The 25,328-nt window shown below is 40.8% G+C and overlaps 1 protein-coding gene across 2 annotated transcripts in view; it reads right to left on the bottom strand.

Annotated features, from left to right (window-relative positions):
* Window positions 1-25,328, bottom strand: part of tm2d1 (TM2 domain containing 1) — a 49,976-nt gene that overhangs the window by 8,811 nt on the left and 15,837 nt on the right. The window contains exons 5-7 of one of the 2 annotated variants that reach the window (XM_078407278.1): window positions 20,292-20,365; window positions 15,477-15,607; window positions 6,855-6,999 (exon numbers count right to left, since the gene is read on the bottom strand). In XM_078407278.1, coding sequence (XP_078263404.1) covers window positions 15,497-15,607; window positions 20,292-20,365 — 185 coding nt within the window. In that variant the 3' untranslated portion in view covers window positions 6,855-6,999; window positions 15,477-15,496. Of the gene's footprint in view, window positions 1-6,854; window positions 7,000-15,476; window positions 15,608-20,291; window positions 20,366-25,328 lie in introns of those variants that run through there. The other variant, XM_078407279.1, reaches the window with a different exon arrangement.

The raw sequence follows: 25,328 nt of genomic DNA, 5'->3' as shown, positions 1-25,328 counted from the left end.
AGAAGTAACAATTCCAAAGGTCATATGAAAACAATGCAATGATTTAACCACTGTTTCTAATCATTATGGATAGTTCTTTACTCCACAGTTCAAGAACATTAGGATGCCATGGCATTCACTCATTAATTTCCAAGGATCAGTACAGCCATTTCCAAACACAACTGAGTTACAATATCTGAGTTACAAAGTCTGAAGAAGAGTCCTGGTCCAAAATGTCACCTATCAAAGAGTCTGAAGAAGGGTCCCGACCCGATACGCCACCTATCCATTTTCTCCAGAGATGCTGGCTGACCCGCTGAGATACTCCAGCATTTTGTGTCTATGTTTGAGTTACAATATCATTGTCCTCCTTTTCACCACTTCATTTTTTTCTGGATTGTCTTTGACTTATTTTCCTTTCTTTGGGTACTATTTTCCTCTTTGTCTCAAATTTACCATCTTCCTTTTTTCAGATCAATGTTTGAGAAATTCAAAGCAAATACAATGTAATTTCAATGGTCAACAAATGTTCTTCACAGCCTGCAATTGCACTATTTTCTGGACATGTATTCTGCTGCCTGAGAGCATCATTTTGAAACTTTCATTATGCTATCTTGTTTACCACAAGACTTGGATAAATTGTCCATCTTATGGATAGTTCTCCTTTCCCTCTTGTCCCTAATCATAGTCATCTATACAGATGACCGTTTGAGGATTGCTTATGGAATAGTGATATACTGTGGATTAAAAAAACAGTAATTTGTACTGCTAAATATGTAGAATATGCTGACAAGGACTCAGATACAAGAAATGTTACTGACAATTTTTTTATTATTAAATATATGATATCCAAATACAAATTAAAATCCATTGTGCCCTTGCATAAAACATTTTCAAAAAGTTTGTCTAAGAGTTTTCCTTCGCTGAAAGTAAACGTTCTTCAATGATTAGGAGAAGGTGAAGTCTATAAACTTTTATTTGTTGAAAAGATCTTTTCCTAATGTTCTCATTTTTGAAATCAGATTTCAAACAGCTTGATGTAAGATCCCAAGTAAATTTAGTTCTATTTAAAATGATCAGGTAAACAGAGGCTGATAAATGGTACAGCCATTATTTCTGTCAGGGTGGTCAAAGTCAGCCAAGTAACCCCAAAACAGCACCAATTTAGCCAAATTGGTTCTACCCAGCTTTTTGTAGCCAACATGTTTTCTGGAGAAATGTTGGGTATAAGAGAACCCTCCTGGTTGCAGATTGTACAGATCCAAGAACAATGACAAGCCTCAGACACAGATTCAACCTCGTCTCTTATACTGGAGATTGGATTTTTTATTAACATAACTGGAATGGAGAAAGCCAGGACACTGAAAAAAATGTTTCTTTAATCAGAATCTTATCAATCATTTAGCCATCTCTGCAAAAGAGCTTTCTAATTAAGCCCCAAACACAACTTCTTCCCTCCGTAACCCTGGAGGGTTTGCTTCCCTCCTAACTCCATCAACGAGACATCACTGCACCAACTTCTAAAGATGCCACATAGTAAGCATGCTGTTGGGCTGCATCGCTGCTTGTTTTGGGAATAGTCCGGCCCCAGACTGCGAGAAATTGTAGAGTTGTGATATAGCTCAGTCCATCACAGATCAGACTCCTCACCATTGAGTACATCTACACCTGACGCTGCCTTGAGAAAGCAGCCAACCTAATCAAAAATCTTTCCCTGCTCCCTTTGGGCAGAAGATACTAAGGCCTGACAGCACATATCACCAGGCTCGGAAACAGCTGCTTCACCTCTGTTATCAAATTTCCATCAGCTAGGGCACATTCCTGATTTCCAACCTACCTCAATTGACTTTTACTCTGGAACTGTTATGCTACAATGCTGATGAACTATATTCTGCACTCTGGTAATTTTCTCTTTGCTCTACCTGTTGAACTTATTTTTGACTTGATTGCATTCATGTATAATATTAGCTGATTTGATTGAATAGCACGCCAACAAACGCTTTTTACTGTTTTTCGGTACACGTGATAATAATAAACCTAAATATGAAGGTAGACACAAAATGCTGGAGTAACTCAGCAGGTCAGGCAGCATCTCGGGAGAGAAGGAATGGGTAACGTTTCGGGTCTTCAAAGGGACTCGACCCGAAACGTCATCCATTCCTTCTCTCCCGAGATGCTGCCTGACCCGCTGAGTTACTCCAGCATTTTGTGTCTACCTTGGATTTATACCAGCATCTGCAGACCTAAATATCAAGTCCAATTTCATTTCATAAGTTGCTTTGAAATCTCTTATCTTCACATTTTCAGGTTCTCAAAAACTAATTCGGAAGTTCAAAAATGTTTTGCCTGTGAACATTTCTTTTTTCTCTCCAGCTCTTTTGCTAATTTTTGCAAGGCAACATTTTACTCTCATCTTATTCTCTCCCCTACGCCCAATGAGAGTGAAAAATGAAGCTAAATTCCAAACCAATTAAATGTGGACTTGAAGCGTTCAAGGATAGACATCTTAAAAGTACAGTTAAGTAAAACTAAAATAAAAAAAATAAAACATGTTCTCACCAGTTACTGGTTCAGCCCTTTTATTATTTACTACAAATCATCTGTAATGAAAGAGCACTTTCAAGGAAAAATGTACACATTTAATTCCCAAGGGTGGAATGGGTCTGCCTCAACTGCAATTAGTCCTAGACACCAAGATGAGCACTTTGACCAGTCCCAGCATCAGCACTTAGCCTCACGGTTATATATTTGTTCTGGGATTAATGCCAAATTGTGCTCATTTTAGTGGCATCTATTCTGGAAACAGACCAGTTTGATTTTTGTTGGTTTGAATATTTGTGGATGGTTTTCCTCAGTGGGATCTATTTTAAATGAAAGAAAGAATCTGAAGTGGTTTGTGGAGGAGGGCATATGGTTTGGGGAATACAAGACATCTATTCTATATACTAAAACTCTCATTTGTTTGTTTGTTTGTTCCTGAACTACAGCCAAAACAGTACATAATAGCACAACAATTTTAGGCCCACCTTACTCATCGTCCTCCCTTTGGTGCTAATGGAAGAAGTTTCATTGAAATCGGTGTTATATTTTAAAGGTTATTCACATTTTAAAGTTTAAATCTATCTCAGGGGGGGAGGGAGGAGGATAAGGGGGGTTGAGGGGGATGGAGTGGGGGGGAGGGGAAGGGAGGATAAGGGGGGTAGGGGGAGGGGAGGGAGGATAAGGGGGGTTGAGGGGGATGGAGTGGGGGGGGGGAGAGGGAGGATAAGGGGGTAGGGAAGGGAGGATAAGGGGACTTGAGGGGGATGGAGAGGGGAAGGGGGGTTGAGGGGGTGGAGTGGGTGGGAGAGGAAGGGAGGGGGTGGGGGAGGGAGGGAGGGGGAGGAGGGGAGAGGGAGGGGGGAGGGGAAGCGTGGGGGGGAGGGTGGGGAGATGGGAGTGGGGGAAGAGAGGGTGCTGCACCAATGCAGGGGAGAGGTTTGGGCCCAACGGGTCCACTTGGTCCAGTCTATATACTAAAACTCTCGTTTGTTTGTTTCTGAACTACAGCCAAAACAGTACAAGATAGCACAGCAATTTTATGCCCACCTTACTCACCGTCATCCCTTTGGTGCTAATGGAAGAAGTTTCATTGAAATTGGTGTTATATTTTTTAAGTTATTCACATTTTAAAGTTTAAATGTATCTCCTAGGGAGTGAGGGGGTGGAGGGGGAGGAGGGGGGATAAGGTGGGTTGAGGGGGATGGAGTGGGGGGAGGGGGAAGGGAGGAGGGGGATGGTAGGAGGGAGGCAGGGGAGGAGGGGAGATGGAGGGACGGTGCTGCACCAATGTAGGAGAGGTTTGGGTCCAACGGGTCCACTTGGTCTAGTATTACATAAATTGCTTCCTTTCACTAAAATATGTTTGTCTTAAATTCTAGTCACATTTAAAATTAGACAATAGACAATAGACAATAGGTGCAGGAGTAGGCCATTCAGCCCTTCGAGCCAGCACCGCCATTCAATGCGATCATGGCTGATCACTCTCAATCAGTACCCCGTTCCTGCCTTCTCCCCATACCCCCTCACTCCGCTATCCTTAAGAGCTCTATCCAGCTCTCTCTTGAAAGCATCCAGCGAACTGGCCTCCACTGCCTTCTGAGGCAGAGAATTCCACACCTTCACCACTCTCTGACTGAAAAAGTTCTTCCTCATCTCCGTTCTAAATGGCCTACCCCTTATTCTTAAACTGTGGCCCCTTGTTCTGGACTCCCCCAACATTGGGAACATGTTTCCTGCCTCTAATGTGTCCAATCCCCTAATTATCTTATATGTTTCAATAAGATCCCCCCTCATCCTTCTAAATTCCAGTGTATACAAGCCCAATCGCTCCAGCCTTTCAACATATGACAGTCCCGCCATTCCGGGAATTAACCCAGAAATTAGAAATCTATTTACTGAAATAAGCATATATCATGCATGCTGCAAAGTTTAAAAAAAGAAAAATGTGGCAGTCAGATTTTTACAATAAACAATGTTAGATTAGGGATATCGTTGGAATACTTCAAAATTCTCAACATTGATTAAAAAATTAAAGTTTCAAGTCCCACGATACAGCGTCATTGAGAAATTGCAGCACAGCGGAAGGTACCACTTTTCGGAAGATATATAAAAACAAAGCCCCATTTGCACTTCCAGGGGCTAAAGATCCAACTGCACTATTCAACCAAAACAGATAATGTTGTAATTTATTTCCTAGCCATTCATAGCAACTCACATTGCTCAAACTCGGTGACATGTTCCCTATATTGCAGCAACAATATTTCAATATGCAGCAATATGCAACAACAATTTCCTTTGCTGTAAAGCAGTTCAGATGCCCTAAGGTTATGAAGGTGACTTTATAAACAGAATTCTTACTTTTTTCAATTCATATTTAATGGGCTACTTAGAATTGCCTATTCGCAAATGAATGCATAGTCGGTTTTGGATGAACTTTAGAATTAGTAATTAGAACCAGAGAAGGTGTGGAATAGCTGCATCAAATTATTATAATTAATTTCTCTCAGGGGCATAAGTCCTTTTCTATGCCCCTCAGAAATACTGCATGTGCGGCCAATCCAAACAATTCCTTATTCCTTTTTTATTCAATTTTCAGAATTCGGGGAATTGCAGGCAAAGGCACCTTTTATTGCCCAGCCCTCAATGCCTCTTGAGAAGGTGGTGACAAATGAGAGACTTGAGAGCCTTTTTAAGAGTCATTGAGGAGGGCCTGAGTCACAAAGGTCAGACCTGACAGATTTACTCCCTTAAAGGACATTAGTGAACCACTTGGATTTTATAACAATCCAGTAGTTCTGTGGTCATCATTACCAAGACTGGTTATTGTTGCAAAGTTCAGCTTATTGACTGAATTTAAATTCACAGCTGTTGTGGTGAGATTTGAAGTTGGCTCTCTGTGCTGTTAGTCTAGGCCTCAGGATTGCAACATGGGTAACTTAACCAAAGCATCATTTTGATACTTTCTGATCATTGCATCGACTACTACGTTCTGTCCAGCCAGCACTGCTGTGCTCAGTGCTGGAAAGCTGTCTCAAGATGCCCATTTGGCATCTGCAGCTTATCAAACGGATTCAAATAAGGCCCAGGCCTCAGCACAGCCATAACCTCTCTCCCTGGCAGTAGTTTTCAGTTTTAATAAAGGTTTAATTCAAAAAAGAAGGTTTTTTTTTGGAAAATTAGAATAACAGAATTAAAATTAAAACATTGGCAAAAAACTGAAGACTGAATTTGTGGGAGAATTCTTCATCCTTACAATAAGTCCAGTGAACAGTTTGTGAGTGCTCTCTGCTGATTCATCTAAGACTGATGGAACTGTGAAACCTGAAGAGAAAGTTTCTGTGCATTAGCATGTGATACTTTCATTTCCTGCCATTTACTACCCTGTATCATCAAAATATCTTTTGTACATAACAAAAACTATCAACTGAACTAAATAAAGCCAGTTTTGTGATAATTTATAATTCCTATCTTAAAAAAAAAACTGATGATGGAATGAGTTGCCAGAGGAAGTGGTTCAGGCAGGTGCAATAACAATAATTAAAAAAACATTTGGTGAGGTACATGTATAGGAAATGTTTATTGGTATAGAAAGTGCCATTGGTGGGTAATGGTATATTTTTATCATGCGTACAGTGAAAAACGTTGTTTCACAGTTAATGTGATTCATTTTAGTATGACTTTAGTGCCAACAATGAAATAGACAGTACGCACCCCTTACAACTATCAATATGCTTGCCATAATAAAATGGGAAAAAACAGCCCTGACAATAATTTGCTTCCTGCCGTAATATTGAGCAAGCATATAGCAGGTCAGTCCTGGTCTATTTATATTGGGAGACGAGACACATGGGAACTTCACCTCCTTATTCTCACCATTACATCATTTAACCTAACATAAATATTTATTAGTGCTGCAGCAGAAATAACGGGATGCAGAAATCTAGTTATAAACTAGATTTCATATAGATGCAAAAATCTAGTTATAAACTAGATTCTCATATATAAATACAATAAGAAGATTAACAATCCATTAACAATCCATTTTATCGGCCAAATAAAGTGAAAAGGATATATTGGTTGAACACAAGTGACTCAAATTTTAACATCTATGAGTGGTGCTCAAAGTGGGAGGAGGAAACAGATTAGTTTTAAAGTGCTTTGAATTCTTACTTTCATGCTTAAACACATTCATTTTATATCAAGGTAAAAAAATAATTGACGAGTTGCTCAGAGCATAAAAAATTAAGAATATAATCCTTGGCACCAGAGCTAAACCCACAGCAATTATTCAGAAAAATATGAAAACGAAATGATTTGTAAAAGTCTTCATATGATTTCACTTTCCAGACATTATTTATTGCTTGAACTGGGAGTTTATAATTTTTGGCGTACATAATGAAGAGGAGCAATTGGATAGCACTAAGTTAGAACATAAATAAAAACATAAAATATCGGAAATCTTGTAAGGTCAGGCAGCACCTGTGGAGATAGAAAGAGGGTTAAAGTTTTAGGTTCATTTCTAATTAAAAATCATCAAACTGAAATGGTAAAAATAGAAACAAAATGGTTTACAAAAAAGACACAAAGTGTTGGAGTAACTCAGCGGGTCACGCAGCACCTCTGGAGATCATGGCTAAGTAACGTTTCAGGTTGGGACCCTTCCCCAGATAGAACTGAAATATTAGTCTTGTTTCACTCCCCACAGATGCGGCCTGATCTACTGGTTACTGCTTTTATTTCAGATTTTCAACATCTACAGTCCTTTTACTTTTTAAATTAGGACTTTTTTTTTGCCATTGGTTCAAGTGCTGCCCATATGGTTTACATCAAAATCTTTGCTAATTGTAAGGAACAATCCAACAGGAGTTTGAACAGTTTGCAGTTATTTGTCTGCGGCATTGGACCAGTGCTCTTTATTCAAATACTGTAGAAGTCTGTCTCACAGAGATCACACAGGTATATCTGGTCTCTTCCTCAAGGGTAGGGTTAACATATGTCAGGAGCAAGTAGAAATTTGTCTTTTGCCTTTGTTTTGTGTTGATACTGAATTCCAGAATGGATGAAATAAAATGTCTTCCTGCAAATATGTTGTACTTTACTTTTAGAAAATACTAGACCAAGTGGACCCGTTTGGCCCAAACCACTCCTGCATTGGTGCAGTACCCTCTCCCCGCACTCCCCTCCCTCCCCCCCCACCCCCTCTCTCCGCTCTCCTCCCCCTCCCCTCTCCTCCCCCCTTCCCCCCTCCCTTCCCCCCTCCCTCCCCCCCTCCCTCCCCCCTCCAGCCCTCCCTCCCTTCCCCCCTCTCAGGAGCAACCCGCAGTTCCCGGGCAACTGCCATTGGTGGAGTGGGGGGGGGGGGGGGGGAGGGAGAGTCCTGTCCCGTCCTGGTGCGAGGATGTTCAGTGGTAGAGAGCGGCGGCTCTCCCACAGTTGCTGAGCCGCTGGACTCTGGGCAGCGTGGGGAAGGCGCTGAGCCAGCCGGGGCGAGGAGGGGGGACGGGGGAGCCGAGGGCAGACCCAGCGCCAAGCTCAGGCCTCGGCCTCCATCAACGCTCGGCCTCACCGCCATTGCTGTGCTGCCGCCTTTCCCCTTGGCTCACCTCAGGCTCGCGGTTACCCGGTCACGTCCAGGCCCAGGCTGCTTCCCCCGACATCAGGCCTGGCTCTTCCGCCCCAAAGAGACAGGTGGGTAAGCCCTGCTCAACAGGTCACAACTGCGCAGGCGCGGACACGTTTGTTCTGCGCACGCGCGGATGCGGCGGCCATCTTACGTAAGTACCAGATTAACGGAGCCCCAACTGCGCATGCGCGGTTTTTAAAACTTTAAAATGTGAATAACTTTTGAAATATAACACCGATTTCAATGAAACTTCTTCCATAGGATGACGGGACGACGGTGGGTAAGGTGGGCCTAAAATTGTCTCACTGTCGTGTACCGTTTTGGCTGTAGTTCAGGAACAAGCGAACAAATGAGAGTTTTAGTATATAGATTAATAGACAAACTTGTTTCACTATCGACACTTGTTAGTTGTGTCTCTGGGATATATCAGCATGCCGGACTAGTATTGAAAGGCCTAGGCTATTAATCTGGGGTCATTACTTCAGATACTGAGTGATTTAAATTCAAGAAATTAAATAATACTGAAATATAAAGCTATTTTAAGTAATAGGACCATGAAACTATATATTGTTGCAAAAATTCTGATGTTCTCTAGGGAAGGAAAACGGCTTTGCATACCAGCTCTGGTTTATTTAATATCCTAATTCGACAGCAATGTGATTAATGCTTAACTATCTGCTTAACTGTCTTAGCAAACAAACACAACTCAGGGTCAATTAGCAAAAGGCAATGAATGCTGGCTTTGCCAGCTTCACCCATATCCAGTGAATAAATAAACAAAAGGTTCTCTCTCAAGTTTCTCCAAATGCATTGGCCTAGGAGAGTAATTTGGAAAATATGCGTGTGAATTCCATGTGGGATTAAACTATGCCCAATGCTTCGTTTGCAGTCTGTACCCCATTTTTGAATTATCAGCTAATTACTATGCAATATTCAGCCTGCTGTAAACAAGCAGTTGAGTTTCAAGATTTAAATGCCAATTTTCAAGATAAAAAAATATCACAGACTCCTTGAAGCACCACGCTCCCATCATTTATCCACCAACAATGTCTAACTAGGCAAGTCTCACATCTCGTACTCCTGTTCACAGCCTCCACTCATTTTGTACAGTCTATACACACCGCCAATCATTCAGTCATTGCAGCCATGTCACTTAAACATATTGCTTGACAATGATACAATACCCAGTCTGAAGAAGGGTCTCGACCTGAAACATAACCCATTCCTTCTATCCAGAGATGCTGCCTGTCCCGCTGAGTTACTCCAGCATTTTGGGTCTATCTTCGGTGTAAACCAGCATCTGCAGTTCCTCCCTACATGATACAATGATACCATTCCCTTTCTCTTTCAAAACAAGCTGCTACAGAGAAACAGTAACAGCATTGTCCCCTGCTCACACAAGCAGGAGCCAGTAATCTCAATTATTGGTGTTGTAGCAAATGGCCACAGTACAATAATATCTGTAGGAGCCATTTTGCGTTTATTAGTTATATTATTTTATTTTGTATCCTGCTGTATTATTTTGGACACTAAAAGGTTAATACTATGCTTACGTATATGGGCTGGGCAGGGCCAGAGAGCTTCCAGTTCCAACGTATTTCTTCAGTTCATGTGAAGAAGCGACTGATAGAAGATCAGCCAGAAGAAGCTGCCGATATAAAATTGGCTAAAAGAACGTGCTGATAGAAGATCAGCAAGAAATGTCTGCTGGAGATAAGATCTGGCAGTTTGTATAAGTCATGTAGGATATGGTAGGACATTAGATTTTTACCAAACCATTCAATAACAAGTCAATGACAATATTGCAATATGGTATATTGCAACTTCAAATAAACGACTAACTTCAAATGAAACGTCGTGGAGATCTCTGTTGTTGATTGTTTGCGTCAAGCAAATATCGTTCCAACTATCCTACCTCAACAGCAGCTTTGGGGCTTGGTAAGATAGACGAGAAGCTGGCCATATCGTAAAAATCTAATGTCCTACCATATCCTACATGGAACGATTCAGCTGGAATTTACTCTTCAGGAATGTTCAGTCAGAACTTGCCTTCGCAAGGGATGAAGTGTGAGAGCTTAACTGACCTGGAGGGGGTTATTGCCAAAATTTCTCAACCGCGAAATAGAACAAGCCATCCTCGGTGACTGAAATATAAATCCATCTCTTGAGTGATTTGAAGTTAATTATGTTGAAAGACTGGAGCGACTAGGCTTGTATACACTGGAATTTAGAAGGATGAGAGGAGATCTTATCGAAACGTATAAGATTATTAACGTTTAACACGTTAGAGGCAGGAAACATGTTCCCAATGCTGGGGGAGTCCAGTACAAGGGGCCACAGTTTAAGAATAAGGGGTAGGCCATTTAGAACGGAGATGAGGAAAAACCTTTTCAGTCAGAGAGTTGTGAATCTGTGGAATTTTCTGCCTCAGAAGGCAAAATCTGGATAGAGCTCTTAAGGATAGCGGAGTCAGGGGTTATGGGGAGAAGGCAGGAACGGGGTACTGATTGAGAATGATCAGCCATAATTAGCTCGTAAAGAGACTGAAGTTGTGTAGCGATTGAACGAGAAGGGCTGTTTGTCGCTAAACTTTGAAACCAGAAACAGATTAATAAGAGTCTCTTGTCTGCGTTAATTGACTTCGGAGAAAGGAGCGTTTCAAAAGCCAATTAATTGCAGTAAGCTTTATTGGAAAGCTGTTTTTCAGAAGTCGTATAAGAAAACTACGACTGTAAATTTCTGAGAACAAAGAAATTACCTTGCGCAAGCAAGTTATCAGCTTGTTTTGAATTCCAAAGATATGGCTGTGCATCAATACGTCTTAAAGGGATATTGACGTACAAGTATGCTTGTATGTAAATCTGATGTTCGGCCAGCAGGTGGCGCCATCAAAATGGTTCCCAAAGCGACAATGATTTTTCTTCAATAAGTGAAACTTCAAAGTTTTCTTACGTCTTCATCATATCATATCATATCATATATATACAGCCGGAAACAGGCCTTTTCGGCCCACCAAGTCCGTGCCGCCCAGTGATCCCCGTACATTAACACTATCCTACACCCACTAGGGACAATTTTTACATTTACCCAGCCAATTAACCTACATACCTGTACATCTTTGGAGTGTGGGAGGAAACCGAAGATCTCGGAGAAAACCCACGCAGGTCACGGGGAGAACGTACAAACTCCTTACAGTGCAGCACCCGTAGTCAGGATCGAACCTGAGTCTCCGGCGCTGCATTCGCTGTAAAGCAGCAACTCTACCGCTGCTCTACCGTGCCGCCCTTGGAGTGGGTTGCCTCCCTGAAAAGCCAGCGTGAGATTGAAGAAGAAAAACAGAAAAACTCAAGATATAAACAAGTTACCAAGTTAACAGAAATGATCAAAGAGAACATGGAATCAGATGAAAATGTAAATGGAGTACAATCCAATCTGAATCAATTAATCAAGGAAGCACTGGTAAAGTTACCACTGCCTGAAGATGAGCTCGAAAAGCAAAATCAGTGGATTCACCAAACAGTGGAAACTTTTATCAGGTTTACACAAGGCACTAAGGATGGTCATCAAACTACACACTCCATTGCTGAGAGTGCTACACAACAGAGTCGTGTAAACTTAAGGGCCTGTCCCACTTAGGCGATCTTTTTGGCGACTGTCAAGGTTGTAGCTGATTGCCGAACTTTTCTTTTACACGACGACAATGACCACGACAATGCCAAGTCAGGTCAAGATTACAGCGTCTTCTGAAACATCGCAAAAATTCCCACGCTGTCAATGCTTCTCCAGCGTCGTGGTTTTCGCTGAAATCACTGACAAGTCAGTAAGTACTTGAGAGTTCTGAACTATAACACCTTGTATGGGTTACTTAAAAACCAAGCTTCACTGTAACAAGGAATAAACTGGATTTACTTCCAGTTTACTAATAGCTGTATTTTAAAAAATAATTTAAAAAGTGGTTCAGTGGAGTTTAGTGAAAAGTGTGTGGGCATTCTTTGAAAATGTAAGGGAGATGCATATCTGGTTTCTGGGTTGAATATCTGGGTTTGGAGCCCACTTTAAATGTAATGGCTGAGGCCAAAAACATCGCAAAAATTCCCACGCTTACCTGACTGTCAAACTGTCGCCTCCAATCTACCTGTCAAATGTCCTGACGGTAAATAAATTGGTTAAACACAAGCATTTTATGGTATTTTGAAATGACTTTACTTATTTTAATATTATGTGCTTCTAAATGCATCTTAAGAGAACCTATCAAACCTGGGGACAGCATGCGACAGCGACCGCAATAAGCTACGATACCTGGCGACAAGCCAGCTGTCGCCGAGAGATTTCAAACCGTTTGATTTCTTGGCGACACGCCAAGATCCACTACGATCTTTGGAAGACTCCTCACAATCATGCCCGCGACACCCCGGTGAACGTTCGCTGACAGCCTAGTCACCGGCAGTCGCCTTAAAATCGCCTAAGTGGGACAGGCCCTTTAGATATCATTGGACCTGAAGGCAATGCTTCAAATGTCTCAAACTCTAAATTGATCTTCAAATCTCATGCTTCATCCCGTGCATCTTGGATGCACTCTGCTCATATGACGGCGAAGGCAGACCTGGCTGTTCTCGAAAAACAGGCTGCTATCATGGAAGACAGGCATGAGATTGAGGTACAGGAACAGAGAAAGGCAGAAAAACAGAAGAAACGAGATGAAAAATTGAAAAACAAAGAATTGGAAATGTAGTTCGACAGGAAGAGAAGGCAATTGGAAATGGAGCTCGATAGGAAGAGCCAGAAGGAACAGCTGAGAAGACGGAAAGAACGATTGGAACTAGATGCTGCAATGGCCACAGCCAAGACAAGACTCAATGTACTTAAGGCTAGGAAATCAAGATACTGCTTGCCAGTAGCTGATGGGATGAACTCTTATTTGAAAAGAGGAACTGTCAAAGGCCCTACCTTTGCTAAGGCAAGAGAAAAGCCGCAAACAGCCAAAAGCAGTTTGGCAACGACTACAAAACCTGTAGAAGCACAGGTGCAAGAAGATCATCCTGAAATGCTTTGTATTGAACAAAAGGACAAGGAAAAGAAACCAGAACAGAAGGAAAAGCTAAGTGCGAGTGATGCTGTTCTCTCATCTCAAATGTGTGACCATATTGGGGCCGGTGATGAAACCTGCATCTTCTCCAAAGCAGTCCAAGGTGATCCATTGGCTGGAGAATCTGGTCCTGAAAATACTTGTCTGAACACAGAGATGACTGAGACCAACTCTGAACTAGCATCCGAAAATCGTGAATCTTCGGATCAAGAAATGTTAGAACTGGAAACTTCAGGGGATCCTGCATCAGAAAACCCAGCACACGTTGAAAACGTTTCAACTAAAGTAATTGCTGAAAAAAATGGTTCCAGATGGTGGAAAACTAAATGAATCCATCACAGTGAAACTGAAACTGACCACCTAGAAATATGTGCCACAAATGGAACTACCCTGGATGGTGAACTGAGAAGAGACCACTACAGCAGGGATGGAAATGGCTGCCCTGCCGCTGCTGTCAATGGAATATCTATTGCAAGCCGAGAGGAGCTTCTGGTCAAGCAATACAATCATGACTTCGTAATGGGAAAATCCAAAGTTGATACAATGCTATGAAAAGAATTACAGCTTCAACTGAACAAATCTGTTTTCTGGACCGATAGCACAACAGTGCTTAAATACATCAACATCGAAACCAAACGCTTTCAAACGTTTGTAGCAAACAGAATCTCCTTCGTAAGGAATGTTACTGATGAATCACAACAGAGATATGTCAGCACAAAGGAAATCCTGCAGGTGAAGCATCAAGACTGACAGCAGACCGCTTCTTCAGCTGGAAGAGAAGACTGAAGAAGATTGGGCAAAATATTGGAGACTGTACCAGATGCACAAGGTTGTGTGCGTACTGTTCAACTTCAGACCAGAGCAACATCTTGGAAAGACCGATAACCAAGATATGTCTGCTACTTGAAGCTGATACCCGAGTACACGGGCATGGCTGAGCACTTCAACTCCCCCTCCCACTCCCAGTCTGACCTTTCTGTCATGGGCCTTCTCCAGTGCCATAGTGAGGCCCACCGGAAATTGGAGGAACAGCACCTCGTATTTCGCTTGGGCAGCTTGCAGCCCAGCGGTATGAACATTGACTTCTCCAACTTTAGATAGTTTCTCTGTCCCTCTCTTCCCCTCCCCCTTCCCAGATCTCCCTCTATCTTCCTGTCTCCACCTATATCCTTCCTTTGTCCCGCCCCCCCTGACATCAGTCTGAAGAAGGGTCTCGACCCGAAACGTCACCCATTCCTTTTCTTCTGAGATGCTGCCTGACCTGCTGAGTTACTCCAGCATTTTGTGATACCTTTGATTTGTACCAGCATCTGCAGTTATTTTCCCAAACTTCAAATGAAACATTGTGGAGATCTCTGTTGTTGATTGTTTGTGTCAAGAAATAATCGTTCCAACTATCCTACGTCAATGGCAGCTTTGGGGCTTGATAAGATAGGCGAGAAGCTGGCCGTAACATTCTCAACCTTACTCACTCCCCAGTCCTCCTACAACCTCTTGCAAATCAGTTGCAGGTCGTGTAAGTATGCAAGTATAAAGTTTACTTATCACACAGTACAGTTTAAATTGGTTCCACGCATGGTAAGACCTTGAAGATCCTTTCCACACCACTCTGTATAGGCCTTTCATTATTCAGTAGGTTTCAATGAGATCTTCCCTTATAATTCTAAACTGCAGTGAGCACAGGCCCAGAGCTTTTAAATGCTCCTTTCTTTTGCTTCGTTCTCATCTTAAACAGTGGAGTAACATTTGCAATTTTCCAATCCGGTGGAATTCCTGATTCTAGTGATTATCGAAAGATCAGTACTAATTCCTCCACTCTCTACAGCTACCTCTTTCAGAATCCTGGGGTGTACCCAGGACCATGTGACTTATCCACCTTTAGACGTAGTTTTAATTAATAGCAACTGCATAAATCTGCAGAAGTAACAAAAAATGTTTTAATCAGATTCTGGATTTACCTTTGTAAAGAGGTTTAATTTACATCTTTTACCAAAAAAGATTTGCATAAATATTCAGGAATTCTCCAACGACATTAATCATAAGTCATTTGAACATCAAGCAACAGAACATCTTTTTTCTATAAATGAGGTACTGGTGTTAACTTTTTGCCAAATTATAAGTTACTGCTGTTGTCAACCATGTTGCACGATTTTCGAAGAGAAATTCTGGAAAAAAAGCTGTTAACTGGAGTCTATCGTTTAAAATTACATGCGCAAAAATTGCACAAGTCGAAAAACTGAAACTTACCAGAATTGGACACTTCAGGCTCACATATCAGTTTGTCTCTTTCGATACGTATCATTATCTATTGTTAATCTGGTAAGTCTCGCTCCATAGTAATCTATGATGTAATTCGAGCCATCTGCAGGGCCAACAATCTAGGGAGATTATTTTAAAAAACAAATCAGTCAGTTCCATTAACTTCATATTACTTACAAAAAAAACATATGGAAAGATGACATTTTGGCCTCATGCTGTTTTTAATTAAAACTAGCTTTAATATTTGTGCAGTGATCCATTTTTCCAGTAGATACTTGCTTTATCCGTAAAAATGTTCCATAATGGTGGCACTCTTCTTTATTAGGTACACTTCAAATTCTCAAATTATTATAATGCAGAAAAAAAATTAGTAAAAGCATAAAGGTAACTGCACTGAAAGAAGCCATTTATCTATTGCACGGTCACTTAACACCGAGGTGCCTTGGAACTCTTTCCCAGAGTGTGGTTAATCTCTATTGCAGATGGTTGTGGAGGCGAGATCATTGGGGAGTATTTAAAGAGAAAATGGATACATTTTTTTAAAGATCAGAGAAATATAGGGAAATTATGGGGAAATGGTACTGACGAAGAGATGAGGCCTGGGGCAGATCAGCCATGATCATATTGAATGGCATGACAGGCTTGATGGGCTAAATTGTCTATTCCTGCATCTTTTTTTAGTTTAGAGATACAGCGTGGAAACAAGCCCTTCGGCCCACCGGGTCCACGCTGACCAGCGTCCTCACACATTAACACCCTCCTACATACATTAGGGACAATTCACAATTATACCAAGCCAATTAACCTACAAACCAGTACATCTTTGGAGTGTGGGAGGAAACCGGAAATCTCGGAGAAAACCCATGCAGGTCACGGGGAGAATGCACAAACTCTGTACAGACAACACCCATAGCCAGGGTCGACCCCGGGTCTCTGGCACTGTAAGGCAGCAACTCTACCACTGCCCCCCCCCCCCCCCCCCCCCCCCCCCCCCATGCCACTCTGATTTCTTTCATTTTGTGCAGTTGAAATGCAGTATCTACATCAAAACACATCCTGGGTCAATGAAATTCATCGGATTGCTGTATGTTTTACTCTCCTGTACATTCTCTCTACTTTAAGTTAGTCGGTGACATGTTCATGTTTCAAGGGTCCTTTTTATTGATGTGCACTCTTTAATAATGTCTCATAAGCTTTTACAATTATTTATTTAATTTCCCTTGAAATAGTGATATAGGCACGCTCTCAATAACTGCAGAAATGGTTCCAGATGTAAATAACTCAAATTTAGCACATCTAACTACAATCTCAAGTTCCCCTCCTCAATTAAAGAAAATTGTTATTAAAATGCACATGGAAGTTTTCTCTCCAGCCAACCTTTTTAATAAATGTGTTCTGCTATTCAATTGTCAAATAATTACATTTGCATACCAATTTATAGTTGAGAGAAATACTGAAAAGTAGATCATTATTATCTTAACTTCCATCAACATCAACCTTATTTTGGTACATGCAGGAATTGACTGCTTCAGACTGTACTCTTTTACAAAAAATCCAAAATATCATTGGACTTTTTAGTATTTCTTCTTACTCTGTCTTCAATTTTGTTTTTACAGATTCATGTTTCTGTGCAAGGCTCTATCCTCCACTCCATTAAAAGTTTTGCTATTTGAAACATTTTCAGTCTTTGTCCTGAAAATGCAATTCAAATTCATGAAATTTATTACACGTAGCCCTTATACCTGTCAGTCTCCAACCCATTTTATCTTGTAACCTTACTTGGTTAGCCACACACCCACAATTACAACATTATATTCTGCCAATGACAAAATGTGGCACTATATCCCTAAAAAGTGCGATTTTGATTTACTTTTGGAAATATTTCTTTATCTGGCTATATTACCCATAGCTTCTGGTATTAGCTGGAGTGTGCAATTTTACAGCTATATGTAAACAACATAGAAAAAATCTGGTGGTTCACCAAAATTCCTGAAAGCCAACCATGAAACCAGATCCCTACTTTTCATGTTTGTAATAAGATTTATATTTGGATCATATATAGAAAAAAGGATACTTTGGAAGTTGAGTAATGAATTGCAGATTCCATTCTGCAATTGAATTGATCGTGTTGAGATGCTGAGATAAGTGCTGAGAGAGGCGGGGGGGGGGGGGGGGGGGGGGGGGGGGAACGAATGCAGGAGTTACTTGAAAATAGAGAAACCAATGTTCATACCACTGGGTTGCAAGCTGCCCAAGCAAAATATGAATTTGCTTGTGGCCTCACTCTGACAGTGGCTGCGAAGTATAACATAGCAAAGATGAGCGGGAAGCCAGAAGATTGGGACTCTTTTAAAGAGCAACAGAAGATAACTAAAAAGGCAAAATGGGGAGAAAAGATGAGGTACGAAGGTAAGCTAGCCAAGAATATAAAGGGGGATAGTAAAAGCTTCTTTAGGTAAGTGAAGAGGAAAAAAAGTAGTTAAGACAAATGTGGGTCCCTTGAAGACAGGTGAATTTATTATGGGGAACACAGAAATGGCAGACGAGTTGAACGGGTACTTTGGAAATGGCTTCACTACGGAGGACACCAACAATCTCCCAGATTTACTAGTGGACAGAGGTCCTAGGGTGATGGAGGGACTGAAGGAAATTCACATTAGGCAGGAAATGGTGTTGGGTAGACTGATGGGACTGAAGGCTGATAAATCCCCAGGGCCTGCTGGTCTCCATGCCAGGGTAGTTAAGGAAGTGGCTCTAGAAATCGTGGACGCATTGGTGATCATTTTCCAAAGTTCTATAGATTCAGGATCAGTTCCTGTGGATTGGAGGGTAGCTAATGTTATCCCAATTTTTAAGAAAGGAAGGAGAGAGAAAACGGGAAATTATAGACCAGTTAGTCTGACATCAGCGGTGGGGAAGATGCTGGAGTCAATTATAAAAAGAAGAAATTGCGGAACATTTGGATAGCAGTAACAGGATCGTTCCGGGTCAGCATGGATTTACGAAAGGAAAATCATGCTTGACTAATCTTCTGGAATTTTTTGAGGATGTAACTAGGAAAATGGACGAGAGCCAGTGGATGTAGTGTACCTGAACTTTCAGAAAGCCTTTGATAAGGTCCCACATAGGAGATTAGTGGGCAAGATTAGAGCACATGGTTTTGAAGGTAGGGTGCTCAGATGGATAGAAAATTGGTTGGCAGACAGGAAACAAAGAGTAGGGATTAACGGGTCCATTTCAGAATGGCAGGCAGTGACTAGTGGGGTACCGCAAGGCTCGGTGCTATTTACAATATTCATTAATGACTTAGATGAAGGGATTAAAAGTAACATAGCAAATTTGCGGATGACACAAAGTTGGGTGGCAGTTTGAACTGTGAGGAGGATGCTATGAGGATGCAGAGTGACTTGGACAGGTTGTGTGAGTGGGCAGATGCATGGCAGATGCAGTTTAATGTGGATAAATGTGAGGGTATCCACTTTGGTGCCAAGAACAGGAAGGCAGATTATTATCTGAATGGTGTCAAGTTAGGAAATGGGAAAGTACAAAGAGATCTGGGTGTCCTTGTTCATCAGTCACTTAAAGTTAGCATGCAGGTACAGCAGGTAGTGAAGAATGCTAATGGCATGCTGGCCTTTATGACAAGAGGAGTTGGTATAGGAGCAAAGAGGTCCTTCTGCAGTTGTACAGGGCCCCAGTAAGACCACATCTGGAGTACTGTGTGCAGTTTTGGTCTCCAAATTTGAGGAAGGACATTCTTGTTATTGAGGGCGTGCAGCATAGGTTTACTAGGTTAATTCCCAGAATGGCGGGACTGTCATATTTTGCAAGACTGGAGCGACTAGGCTTGTATTCGCTGGAATTTAGGATGAGAGGGGATCTTATTGAAACATGTAAAATTATTAAGGGATTGGACACGTTAGAGGCAGGAAACATGTTCCCAATGTTGGGGGAGTCCAGAACCAGGGGCCACAGTTTAAGAATAAGGGGTAGACCATTTAGAACGGAAATGAGGGAAAAACTTTTTCAGTCAGAGAGTTGTAAATCTGTGGAATTCTCTGCCTCAGAAGGCAGTGGAGGGCAATTCTCTGGATGCTTTCAAGAGAGCTAGATAGAGCTCTTAAAGATAGCGGAGTCAAGGGATATGGGGAGAAGGCAGGAACGGGGTACTGATTGTGAATGATCAGCCGTGATCACATTGAATGGTGCTGCTGGCTCAAAGGGCCGAATGGCCTACTCCCGCACCTATTGTCTATTGACCCGAGACAGAAAGATCAGTATGGGAATGGTAAAGGGGAGTTTAAATGTTTGGTAACCAGGAGATCTCGTGGGCCAAGGCAGACTGTAAGTGTTCAGCAAAACGATCGCCATATCTACACTTGGTCTCGCTGGGAGCACTGGGTACAGTAGATGAGGTTGGAGGAGGTGCAAGAAAACCTCTGCCTCATCTGAAACGACTGTTATGATCCCTGGATGAAATCAAGGGAGGTGTAAAGACAGGTGTTGTATTTTCTGCGGTTGCAGGGGAATGTCAGGGGAGGAAATGTTTGGACAGGAAGAGATGAGTGAACGGGGAGTTGCGGAGCAAATGGCTTCTGCGGAAAGCAGAAAGGGGTGGAGATGGGAAGATATGACTGGTGGTGGGAACCCATTGGAGATGATGAAAATGTCGGAGGATGATGTGTTATAAGCGACGGCTGATGGGGTGAAAGGTGACTAGAGGGACACTGTCCCTGTTATGTGTTTTTTTACGGTTTAAGATTACAAGTACAATGGCAGGCTACAAGCTGGGCACCAACTCACCTGTACAGAGATGAGAACAAAGTCAATAAGACTGCCAATGCCACAAAATCCAACAGTACAGAATTTCAACAAACCTGGAGAGAAAATAAAATGACAGTAAATCCTTGTGTATTGTGCTATTTGTATATCATAGATGAATGTGTACTTAGTTGGCTGAACATTGCAGCAAAACGTCAACACCCACAGTTTTCAACAAGTAAGATAGCTACCACTGCTTCATTATAAAAAAGACATGAATACTCTTCCATTGTGAACACCAGTGAAAACATATTTTCTGTACCACAGCAAAAAGAAATGAAGTACATTTAAGTTAAGTAGATAAAGATATAGCTTCTATGCAATCAAATAGATTAAAAGGTAATTTATGAAACTGAATAGTAGAGATTTGTGACTAAGCAGTAGTGAAATAAACATAAATGAAAACTACTAATCGTTGTGACAATCCAAATTGTTCCAGGGTCATTAAGATATGGCCTATATCTGGCTAACCAGGGTGTTAGAACATTGAACAAAGAAATAAAATATGTTGTACTTGGTCTGATTAACCACCTACATTGTAAATCATTCAATGCCATAAATCTGAAGATTATAAATTGCTGATTGAAGTCAAAAGTTAACTATCACACTTGAGTTTATGGTCCAGGAAGGGTATGCTAATATTGAAGATGTCAGGATTTTTTTTTTAAATGAATAATTCTCGGATTGCATGGGAGGGAATTATATGACGACTTGGATTTTAAACTGGGCAGAATTACGAAGAAGCAAAAATATTGAATATGTAGACAAAAAGCAAGATTAAATTTAAATCTAGGAGGGTTCGATTTCATTTAACATTCCTTTGATATACCAGACAGGACATATCAGTTTGGGTGTTAAATTGACAGTCACCTTTTTAAGCAGCAATGATAAATACATTTCTGATGTCTCATGAGATGAGTAAAATATATTGTGAGTCGAGTTTATTTTGTACAAGTCAGCAAAGTAGTCCATACACATTTTGTGTTCTCTGGGTTTAAAAGCAGAGCCAAATTTTCACTAGAGTGTGCTTTCATGGCCAATGGAAGATGGTAAGATTTGATGGGGTGCCCACCCTAGAGATTCTGGATTCAATCCAAAATAGGAGCATGCAATGACATGTCAGAGAATGATACATTTTAGAACATGGAACCAATAGAGCTTGACTGAAATTGTCTCCTTTTTTTCCAGAATAGCCAAATATTATCTTCATAACTATATTATCTTATTTCCCTAGGAACTCCACTTATAAAATGTTCCCCTCTTTCTCTTACTCCATACCCTCTGATCAATTGAACCTTAGTGCAATAAGTTATATCTATTCATACCTATAGCAGTGTGTCTCATCTTCCCTTCTAAGCTGCAGTCCCTTCCTCGCTTTCATTTTAAATTACATTAGGGAACAATTTTTAACATGATGCTCTTACTTCTGTTGCACTGTGCACTAAGAGCTTGTCTTCCTCGCCCTATCGCATGCCAGTGCTTCTCTTATATTGCATAGTTACTCATCACCAATATACCTTTCATTTGCAGTCTGGGACTATTGTTTTTTTCTAAAGCAAAACGGACAACCTTCCATTTTTCTCCACCTGCTGTATTGTTGCTCACTGATTTTGTCCCTTTGAAGGTCCTCTACATCGTCATCATTACCAATATCCTGGCATCCTCATGCCATAATGAAAAATTGTATGCATTACATTGCATACAATTTGGAGACATTTTTATCTGTAATTAAAATTGTTCAGCTGCCTCCTGTGTGGGACCTTATTGAGAGCCTTTAGAAAATCTCAAAACAAATGTCCATTGGTTATCCTTCATCTACTCTACTAGATCCAACCCTAAAGAACTCTAACAGGTTAGTCAAATTTCTCTTTCATAAATCAATGTTGACTTTGCTAAGACATATTAATGCTAGTGTGGCGGATCAGGCCACTCCTTGGGTCAGCCCCCTCGTTACGTGACGGACAGGCGTAAGGGGTTAAAAGCCAGACCAGGGGGAGGCGTGGCTCATCCCTAGGTGGACTACGCTGTGGGCAGGAGCTCACAGCCTAATAAAAGAATCTTACTAAAAACTGCCTGGCGTCTTGCCTTTTCTCTGGCCTCCGCCAGGCCACTACACTAGTCTCTATATACTTTTGGGGACACAAATTCTAAGCAAAGGGGGTGAAATATGATGTGGGGGGTATACAGGAATGCAAAGTTGATATTATTAGAGATAATGATCTTATTGAATGGCAAAATAGACTCGGAGGACAAGCGCCCACTTCCACTCCTAAATTCATGCGTATGCATTATTTTTTAAATGCCTTGACATTATATCCTTTAAGTCAGATTTCAGCATTTTTTCTCCCACCAATGTTGGCCAAACAGATTCATAGTTTCCCATTTTCCTTGATAATTTCTTAGTTAAATAGTGACTTTACAGTTGCTACCGTCCAATCTGCATGAACCATTCTCAAATCTACAAAATTTTAGAAGAACATAACCAGAGCATCCACCTTCGCTATAATCACCTCTTTCAAAAATTTGGAAATACATTATCAGGTCTTTGGGATTTACTGGTGTTCAGACTCTAACTTCTCTCGTTCAGTTCAGTTTAGTTTAGTTTAGTTCGTCATCACGTGTCCGAGGTACAGTGAAAAGCTTTTTGTTGCCTGCTAACCAGTCAGCAGAAAGACAATACATGATTACAATCAATCCATTTACGGTGTATAGATTGGGAATAACGTTTAGTGCAAGGTAAAGTCAGCAAGGTTAGTCCGAAGGACATCAAAGATGTTTTTCTGTACTCATACTTTTTGCATTTATATTACTCATTTACACTGGCTCTTTGGTTCTCTTTATTGTTTTTTGGGTTGTTTTCTCTGAAGGCAGACACAAAGTATTACTTTGAATTCACTGTACATTTGCCCATGCTAATCTTTCTACATACCCAGCAAAAAGTGTACAACTTGTTTTGTGTGCCTTGCAACTTTAATCATTTTTTTGTTCTTTATCTGTTTCTTGATAATTTTTTTAAAAAGCTACTAATCTCGGGCTTATTGCTTTTGCTGATAACTTTAGAAGTCTTTTGTTCAAATAAACTATAAATCATGCCATATCAACGGCAAATGTAGGGAGGAAATGGGAATAATGCCTTGGGAATGTTAGGTTTTGCCAGTATTTCTACATACAATTTTCCAAGCAGCTGTCTACAGGTTTTCTGACTCCCTCCTGAATACAGAAATTATGACTTTTCTGGTTGAGCTTTATTTGTGGTTTCCCAGTTATACTCCCTTCTTGGAATTGCCACAGATTCCAACAGTAGAGCAGAAGTTTGCAGTAATTCTCAATGGAAAAATCACATTTTGGTTAGACCAGATGTGGGATCCATAAGCCCAATGTCTGAAATGGCATTGTTTTTACACGGAATATAACGAAAATAAGGCAAGTTGTTCGGTTTGATATGTTTTACTATTTCAAGGTGCTTAGTAATGCTTTTATGTGAAAAGTTGATTCTAAAATGTTTCTTCAATTGTTAATTTCAGTTCAAATAACTTTTCTGAAAATACTTTCAAATGTCAAGAATATTCAGAAACACGGATAACATTGAGAGGTGCCCATGAGCATCTAGCTTTGCTATCTATTGAACATCCAAGGGAATTGTATGGATGACATTTGTTTTGGTTCATCCACGTGCCCCATTTACATCATCAGAAGCTCTTGCATTATGCAAGATCTCACTTATTTAATTCTAGACCAGGTAAATACATGGGAAATAGGAGCATTTGCATTGGGCTGAACACCTCCATTCAGTCCGTCTTGACCTACATGATCTCCCGGTTGCTAAAAACTTTACCTCCCCCTCCCATTCTGACCTTTCTATCCTGGGGCTCCTCCACTGTCAAAGTGAGGCCCAATACAAATTGAAGGAACAGCACCTCATATTTCACTTGGGCAGCTTACAATCCAGCGGTATGAATATTTGTTTCACTAACTTCAAGTAACCCTTGCTTTTCTTCTCTCTCCATCTTTCCCCCATCCTAGTTCTCTGACCAGTTTGACTGTCCTCATGATGAAATATTATCTTTATATGCCTCATTGTCGTCTTCCCATAGTTAACAATGATCTGTTCCACATTGTCCGTGAACTTCATCCCCTTTGATCTCTCATTTTCACAGCTTACCCTTCCATATCTGTGTCTCCCTCTCCCCTGACTCTCAGTCTGAAGAAGGGTCTCGACCCAAAATGTCACTTATTCCTTCTATCCGGAAATGCTGTCTGTCCCGCTGAGTTACTCCAGCATTTAGTGTCTAACAATTGAAACTATTTTGTAATGGTGACAAAATGGCTAGAGATTTATTGAATTATTGTTTAACTACAAACCTCTGATGAAAGAAAGCTATTTGCCTTTGAAATATTTCAAGTGCCTTCATGCAAAATGATGTTCAATATATTTGACTTTGCAGTCCACTATAATGGAGAACCATTTAAGATGAACATGTTAGCTTACAGAAAAGAGCAGCTATTTTAGTTCTGTGCAGGTTTATTTGGCAACCCACTGGCTGCCTTGGCTATCGGAAGTTTAAATTGCAAATCTGAACAACTGCAAAAGCAGAACTAAGTGAACAAATAGGCACTTATTAGTTTAGCACGGTGCATAAAATGCAGTGAATATAGAAAATCCAGATACAGAGGGTTTGGTGTCCTGTCACCTTTGTAAAATTAAATATAGATTTCAAGTTAATAGGTACCTGAAAATATTGCTGCCATGTTAGGTTACAGGAAGATCTACAATGGTGCAATGTTAGCTTACAGAAAGATCGACAATTAGGTACCAATAGCTTATTTATGGAAAAATGAGCATGAATGTGAAATATTTGAATATATTAGGAAGAACAGAATAAATAGGAAAAGCATGGAGGGGATAGCTATTGGTAAAAAAGTAACGAGTATTATTCGTTACTTCTAAACATATGGAAATCTGCAGACAGATTAAACAAATTAAAAGAAATAAAACAAAAAAATATTGCTATGGAAGGT

The sequence above is a fragment of the Rhinoraja longicauda genome, chromosome 11, assembly GCF_053455715.1.
Source record: "Rhinoraja longicauda isolate Sanriku21f chromosome 11, sRhiLon1.1, whole genome shotgun sequence".
NCBI lineage: Eukaryota > Metazoa > Chordata > Chondrichthyes > Rajiformes > Arhynchobatidae > Rhinoraja > Rhinoraja longicauda.
Note: the sequence above shows the minus strand (reverse complement) of the source record. Positions and strands in the feature narration are given on the sequence as shown.